Source organism: Etheostoma spectabile, unplaced genomic scaffold, assembly GCF_008692095.1.
Source record: "Etheostoma spectabile isolate EspeVRDwgs_2016 unplaced genomic scaffold, UIUC_Espe_1.0 scaffold403, whole genome shotgun sequence".
Taxonomy (NCBI): Eukaryota; Metazoa; Chordata; class Actinopteri; order Perciformes; family Percidae; genus Etheostoma; species Etheostoma spectabile.
The window spans coordinates 6,155-14,268 of NW_022605603.1; the positions used below are offsets into that span (position 1 = coordinate 6,155).

The following is an 8,114-nucleotide window of genomic DNA, read 5'->3' on the forward strand; positions in this document are numbered from 1 at the left end:
ACCGGGGGAACGAGTTCGACGAGCCGAGCTCTCGGCCGCACATCGTGTTCATCCTGGTGGACGACCAAGGCTTCCGGGATGTCGGGTACCACGGCTCCGAGATCAAAACCCCGACTCTGGACCGGCTGGCCGCGCAGGGGGTCAAACTGGAGAATTACTACGTGCAGCCGCTGTGCAGCCCGTCCCGGAGCCAGCTCATGACCGGCAGGTACGATGTTAATGCACGGGTCCCTATACCTGGGGTCCTTCATGCATGACATACCTGATGAATGGAGTCCAGGCAGACTGCCATGAATGTGTCAGAGGGTCTTCATGGTCTCATGGTCTCCATGGTCTACAGGTTATCATCCCTCTTACTGGGCTCATGTGTTTGATGTGACAATCAGGATTAATGCATAGCCTGCACATGAAGTATTTTAATAATTGTCAAATGAGAGAGTAGAGATAGATAGATAGATAGATAGATAGATGAAGATAGATGATAGAGATAGATGGTGGATGGATGGAGGATGATAGATAGATAGATAGATAGATAGATAGATAGATAGATAGAAGAGAGGATGGATGGATGGATGGATAGATAGATATAGAGATAGATAGATAGATAGATAATAGATAGATAGATAGAGAGAGATGATGGATGGATGGATGGATAGATAGATAGATAGATAGAGATGGATGATGGATGGATGATAGTAATATGGAATGATAGATAGATATATAGATAGATAGATGATAGATGATAGATAGTAGATGGTAGATAGATATATGATAGATAGATAGATAGATAGATAGATAGAGAATGGATGGATGGATGGATATGGATGGATGAATAGAGATAGATAGATAGATAGATATGAGAGAGAGATATGGAGATATAGAATAGATAGATAGATAGATAGTGGATAGATAGATAGATAGATAGATGATAGATAGATAGATGATGATGGATAGATAGATAGATAGATAGATAGATAGATAATAGATAGATGATAGATAGATATGGAGATAGTAGATAGATAGATAGATAGAGATAATGTAGATAGATAGATATGGAGATGAGAATAATAGTGATAGATAGATAGGAGATAGATAGATAGATAGGGAGATGGATAGATAGATAGATAGATAGATATATAGATAGATAAGATAGATAGAATAGATAGATATGGAGATAGAATGATAGATAGAGATAGATAGATAGATAGTAGATAGATGATATGGATAGGATAGATAGGATAGATAGATAGATAGATAGATATATGATAGATAGAGATATGATAGATAGATAGATATGGAGATGGATGAGAGATAGATATGGAGATGGGATAGATAGATGATAGATATGGATAGATATAGATAGATAGAGAGATAGATAGATAGGAGATGATAGATAATGGAGATAGATGATAGATAGATAGATAGATAGATAGATAGATATGGAATAGAGAGATAGAGAGATAGATAATAGATAGGATAGAATAGATAGATAGATATGGGATAGATAGATGAGAGAATAGATAGATGATATGGAGATAGATAGATATGGAGATGGATAGTATAGGAGATAGATAGATAGATTGGGATAGATAGATAGAATGAGATGGATAGATAGATATATAGATAGATAGATAGATAGTAGAGAGATAGATAGATAGGGAGATAGATAGATAGATAGATAGATAGATATAGATAGGAGATAGATGATAGAGAGATAGATAGATAGAGAAGATAGATATGAGATAGATAGAGATGATAATAGATAGATGATAGAGTAGATAGATAGATAGATAGAATAGATAGATAGAGAGAGAAAGATAGATATGATATTGCCATAAATGGGAAATTCCAGTGTTCAGCTGCAAAATCAGTCACCAGCACAGAATATAAAAAAATGAAATTCTAGTTATGGTATTGTAGTTTAGTTTAGGTAGTGTAGTTCTAGTTATGGTATGTAGTTTATTATGGATTAGTTATATTATGGTATTGTAGTTATGGTTATGGTATTGTAGTTATAGTTATGGTATGGCTTGATCAGATCTCTCAGCTGAGAGATGAATTGGATAACCAATTAGTTGTCAACAGCAACTATTTTCATAATCACCCCAAAATCTGTAAACTCTGATTGCAGCTTGTTAAACGGGAATATTTCCTAGTTTCTTCCCTCCTCTGTCTGTGATAGTAAATCTACGGCTTTGTGAAACGTTGTCTCCAGTTTTTGACCTTTTATAGACCAAACAACTAATTGATTAATCGTGAAAATGATTGACGGTTTAATCCACGATGAAAGTAACCGTTAGTCGCAATCCTCGTGCAAATCCACGTGAAGTCAGTAAAATGTGCGAGTGTGAGAAGACCATCAAATCTTCATTTTTTAAGGCTTTCACCTCAGCTCCATTTGGGCCAGTTCTCATTAATATTCAACCAGCTAAGCTGCTTGACTCTGATTGGCCAACGGCTAGCCATCCTTGAATAGTAATGAGCTCAAGGCGACATGACGTCAGACTGACCAGCTGTTGTGATTGGTCGGATTTCTCCTCTTATTCCTTTTCTGTGGCTAGAGCTGACAGAGGAGGGAGCAGTTCATCTTCACATTAATACCATAAAACACACACATATGGACCAATCATATTTCAAAAAATGCAACGTTAAAATGTTTTTGGGTGGGGGGGCACCTTTAACAAAATGAGAAAATAAGGATAAGGGATTCTGGTCTGTCTAGTCAAAGTGTGTAATGCACCATTACTGGATATGGATATGTAGGAAATCATTTATCAGGATATTCTTGACCAATTACAATATTCAATTCAATTCAATTCAATTTTATTTATAGTATCAATTCATAACAAGAGTTATCTCAAGACACTTTACAGATAGACCACACTCCAGAATTTACAAGGACCCAACAGTTCTAGTAGTCTAGTAATATTGATTTTGCGATGATGTTGACAGTTGGTGCTTTCACAAAATATTTTTAACATTGACATTTTAGGTCAAATATCATCTACAATGTCAACAGTTTCAAGGGAATTTATATACCCCCCAAAAAATTAATATGTTTTCTAGCTGTATACTGACGTTGTTTACATTCATGCAGTAGCTCAGCCTGTAGGGGGTTGGGTCGGAGGGTCGCTGGTTCAAGTCCCAGTCCGGACCCAAGTACAGGGTGTGGACTGGTAGCTGGAGAGATGTCAGTTCACCTCCCGGGCACTGCCAAGGTGCTCTTGAGCAAGGCACCGAACCCCCCCCCCCCCCCTCAAACTGCTCAGCGCCTGTTTATCAGTAGCCCCCCCCCCCCACCACACACACACACCACTTGTGTTATAGAACCTGACCATGTTTGTGTGTTTCAGGCCTGTGTGTAGTGTGTAATAACAACAGTGTCAATTGTAATTTCCCCATAGGGGATCAATAAAGAGTACAAATTATTATTATTAAAGAAATCTCAATATATGATTTCATCACGATAGGATTCCATTAAAAGACAATAAATTATCACATTGTTGCCCAGCCATACCCCAAATCTTGACGTTAACAATGCAGCCTGGGACCGTTGGGATTTAGTTAGTGCACTTTAGTGTGTGTGTGTGGTTTTGAAAGGAACAATACCATGTAGCTATTATGATAACTCATTCATAACAAATGCAAAAGCATCTCCACCGCGAGCCATTCACACTCTAATTACAGAATCAGAACAATGTATCCAGTAAATAAATGGGACACTGTACATTCTTCTGGACACACACCAAACTGGAACAGACAACTTCAAATGGTTTTGCTCCCATAGGGGGTTAGGATTATCTTATCCCTAACCCTAACCCGGTCCTGCTGGATAATCCTCTCAACTGATATATACATTGACTTAGTAATAAAGCCTCCAAGCAGCTGATGTGTTTGTCGTTAGCCACCTCCGCTATCGGTCTACCTGTATTGTAGAACTCACACGTGTGACCGGACAACATAGAATTGAGTTGAATAGATTGGCCCCGTTGTCACGATTGCAGATACAGCTGTTTGAGTCAGTATCGGCTAGGACCGTGAAGTGAAAAAACACATACGTTTGAACGTATTGGAATATCTATTTGTGCACATTATGCCCATTAGAGAGGCAAACCAATACAACGGGAGACATAACTACTTGTATAGGTGTTTTTTATTTCTATACACCGTAAAAAAACATAATTTGCTCGACTTAATTGTCTCTGGACGATTCTCTGGCCCGGGCTCAATCTAGGACAGGGCAATAAATTAATATTATATTGATATATTGATGTTTTAGGCTAGATTCAGCAGCTGCAGAGTACTTCTCAAATACACATTTCGGTGAACCATTTTCATAAAATATATAAGAACGTTGTTCTGTTTTCTTTGCTTGTCGGTGGTCATTGAAGAGAAATTTATAACTGCTAGTCGCGAGCACATCAAGCATCCAATGCCAGGGAAAAGGGGGGGGGGTCCTCCGAAAAACGCCCCTGTGGACATGCACTGTGTCCACATGGGCGCTTATGTAGGGGGCTCACTGTGTCAGACTTCAAAAAACAGAAACCTGTAGGGGGGGTACTCATTTTTAAGTGGTTCCAAATGAAGGAGCAGCAGTGTTGCCTTAGAGATACCTGACAGCGACCTGGTTTACGGGGACAGTGTACAGAACTGTGGTCCGGCTTTGCACTAGTTTGCTTACAGTGTGTTCCCCATCAGCAGTTTTCCCACCATGCCGCTCTGCGGGGCCTCCACCATCTGTTTACTCCTTAGCAAGAAAAAAACAGAAGAAGCTCGCCGGGCACCGCGGTTTTTTTTGGCGGACGTCCGAGAAAATAATGAGGAAAGTGCAGCCACCTGTCTGACTGGAGCTCCAGCTGACATCCATGTGGACTGGAGACACACTGATGTTTCCAGGCTTGTGTTCCTGAATGAACGGTTGCAGATGGAGTGTGTGAAAAGACACAATCCGACCGTGTGATGACATGAAAGCATCAGCGGTCCGTCAGCCGGACGCCCTCCAAAGCTCTGCGCCTAATTCAGGGGTCTCGCAGGGATTGTGCAGTTGTGGGACCAGGATGGTCTCCGAGGTAGGATTTGGGATTCGCATCTTTAGGTTCAAAACGTCTAAAATGAAAAGCATCACGTTTGAGCCAAATTTAGATGTTTTGAAACGTTTTTGGACAGCTGATGCTTTCAATTTTAGACGTCCCAGGTTGCAGTGGTCAACCAAAGCGAGATGTTCCATTCGAAGGGTTTTTAGAAGCCTGAAAAGAGAAGAAGCAACAGACAAGTTATTAAAAATCTCAACACTGCCTCCTCCTATTTCCTGTTAACCCTTGTGTTGTCGTCGGGTCAAATTGACCCGTTTCAAAGTGTTTTATATCAGAAACATTAGATTTATTTCAACCAAATTGCCCAATAATAACATGGATGATTCCATACAACGTTCTTCAGGTAAAATTAATGATAACTCATCATTCAATCATTGAATTTTTGGCTGTTTTATTTAATCTTAAAGCATTTGAATTCTTTTTTTTAATGTTTTCAAACCAGTATCCGGGATAAACGTTGACATCTACCCATCTGTGATCCACTCAACATCCTCTGATCTTAACTATTAGTCAAAACAATTCATAAATTCTGCCTTGTTAACTAAAAACTTTCATATAATTTTATATAAATGAGGTTTGATGACCATGAATTTCAAGAATAATTGTAAAACCTGTTTTTAAATTATTTTAAAAAAGCGCCAAAGCATGAAAAAATGACAAATAATCAAAAAATGAAAAAATCGGCGGGCCGATATATCGACCGATATATCGGCCCGCCGATTTTTTTCATTTTAGGTATTAGGTATTAGGTATTTTTGTATTAGGTATTTCCCGAACTATTTGTATCAGCATATTAATAACAGTTAAAAAAAAACGTACATAGTATAATTGTAAATATAAATATTAATTCATCTAAATCCAAATAAATGATTCTATAAATGAATATTTAAAACAAAATAAAACAGACGGTAAACAATGTACTATACAACGTCCCCGTTGGCAACACTGATTATGTTTTTTGTTATTGTGTTTTTGTTCAAAGGACTTTAAGTTTCATATCTTAAGTTTGTATTTTTATACATTTTATTTAGCAGAACTTTAATATATTTTAATGTTCCTTGGTTCTGTACGAATTATCATCCTATTATTATAGTGAGAAGTCATAAATAACTACAAATAACTAACGTTAGAGAAATCTGTTTATGTTTCGTAACATATTTTTTAATATATACATCCGCTGATATATCGCAATATGGATTTTTAAATAACCAAATATTTGTATTGGTAGCGGCCCTAAAAATCCTTTATGGCTGGGGCTCTAATTTGATCAGAAGTCCATATTAAAAGGGCTAGAGTGCTTTTTTAATGTGGTTATTTATGAAAACGTGAACTTAATCAATCTATAAAACGGACCTTGCAGAAAAAAGGAGAAGCAGTTGTGCACAGCTGCTGTTAGAACCGTCGCAAAGCACTTTAACCTTCCAGTAACAGGCACTTGGAAAGGTTTTCCATACTGCCCCCCCCCCCCTTGGGAAACTCACCGCATCAGACAATATTCAACCTGTCTGGTTCTCTCTAAGCTGCCCTGATGAGATTAGAGGCTTACAGTCAGAGCTTTCCTTCAATCTAGAGTTATTGTGCTTTTCAGCCCCATCCCACTCCCACTGATCTGTACTGATCAACAGAGGTGGGGGGGGCAGAGCTTGCACCTCCGGGCAGCCCGTACACCTCAAAACAATGTTAACTATGCGTTGAGGAATGTACACATGACACGGCGAAGCAATATTTCTGAAACCCTTTCCACTTTTTTTTTCAGTCCCTTGTAATTCAGTCAACACGCTTCAGGAGTGTCAAATGTTCCCGGGTCGGGGAGCCATGTCAACGTACCTGTCGAGACAAATCAAGCATGCAGACTTTTTCTGGCACGTTCCATACATCATAAATACACCTTTCCCCTCTTGTATCAGTCGCCAGATCTCTTGCACTTCTTTTCTTCAGGTACACACCTGCAGGTAAGAGTGCAGTAAATACTACATGCAGAAAGTTTCTCTAAGTAAGAAAAAAACTAAGCTGCTTAAAAACATGATGAATATTTCACAGTTGCCAAGATGATGGAACACCGATCCAAGATTTTTTTTTTAATTATGTCTTAATGTCTGAAATCCAAAGGGGAAAAAAGACAGAGAGCACTTGAGAACGTAGGTACAACTTTGCATACCTAGGACTTCACTTCCTCCAAAAACATCACCGATAACAGACTGGAAAGTGCATTTAATCAGGGTGAAAAACCTGTTCGCAATAAACACAAGAATGGACCACTAAATAACGCGATTACAAGGCATTTTTAACTGGTTATGACAATTTAATACTCTTGTTACTGACAGCAGTGGCACGTCGCTGTGCCACCGCTCCCTGGGGCAGCATGGTCACCATGGTCACCGCCCCGGTACAGCCTGGACTATATCAACAACCTTTCATTTCCAGGATTGAAATTCCACTGGAGGTCGCTCATATCACCTTCATCTTTCTCTGTGTTGGCGGTCAAAACAATGCACATGCAGCTGGCTTATCAGCGCCAGCTGCATGTATTAGATATATTGCCTGTGGATGAGGCCCCCCCTTGGGGGCTGGAAGTCCAAGACGTTTTGGCCCTGGTGACTGTCCTCCTGCACTGGCTAAAACATTGTCAGGGGGCCCCAAAAGTCTCTATCTGTCTTTATAACCTTTTTTCCAACTTCTAGTTTTTCCCAATTTCAAGTGTGTCACTGAAAATATTGCAATATCATGGTGTATCTATGTTTTCCCCCCCACCCCTATGTTTTGGCTGAATATGTTCTTCTTAAAAGAGTGTTTCGGGGCAGGAGAAACCCTATAGACACACTACAAAGCAGATGCTGCGAGATTAGAGATTTAATCGTTGGCTAACAAACTCGCCCAGGATGTGAAGCACCCAACACAGCTGCAGCTGGACGGGGTTTTTTTGCCCCCAACGTTGCCTTCTAGGCAGCTAACCCAAAACACAACCATCACCGCGCTGCGAAGGGCGACGCTGGGGCAAAACTGCTGTACTGACAGTACTAC

General features: G+C 39.6%; 1 protein-coding gene across 1 annotated transcript in view; it reads left to right on the forward strand.

The window, feature by feature from the left end:
- LOC116686614 (arylsulfatase J-like) overlaps positions 1–8,114 on the forward strand; it is a 24,672-nt gene that overhangs the window by 562 nt on the left and 15,996 nt on the right. The window contains 1 exon segment of the mRNA XM_032511636.1: positions 1–208. This exon segment is cut by the window's left edge and continues 7 nt beyond it. Coding sequence (XP_032367527.1) covers positions 1–208 — 208 coding nt within the window.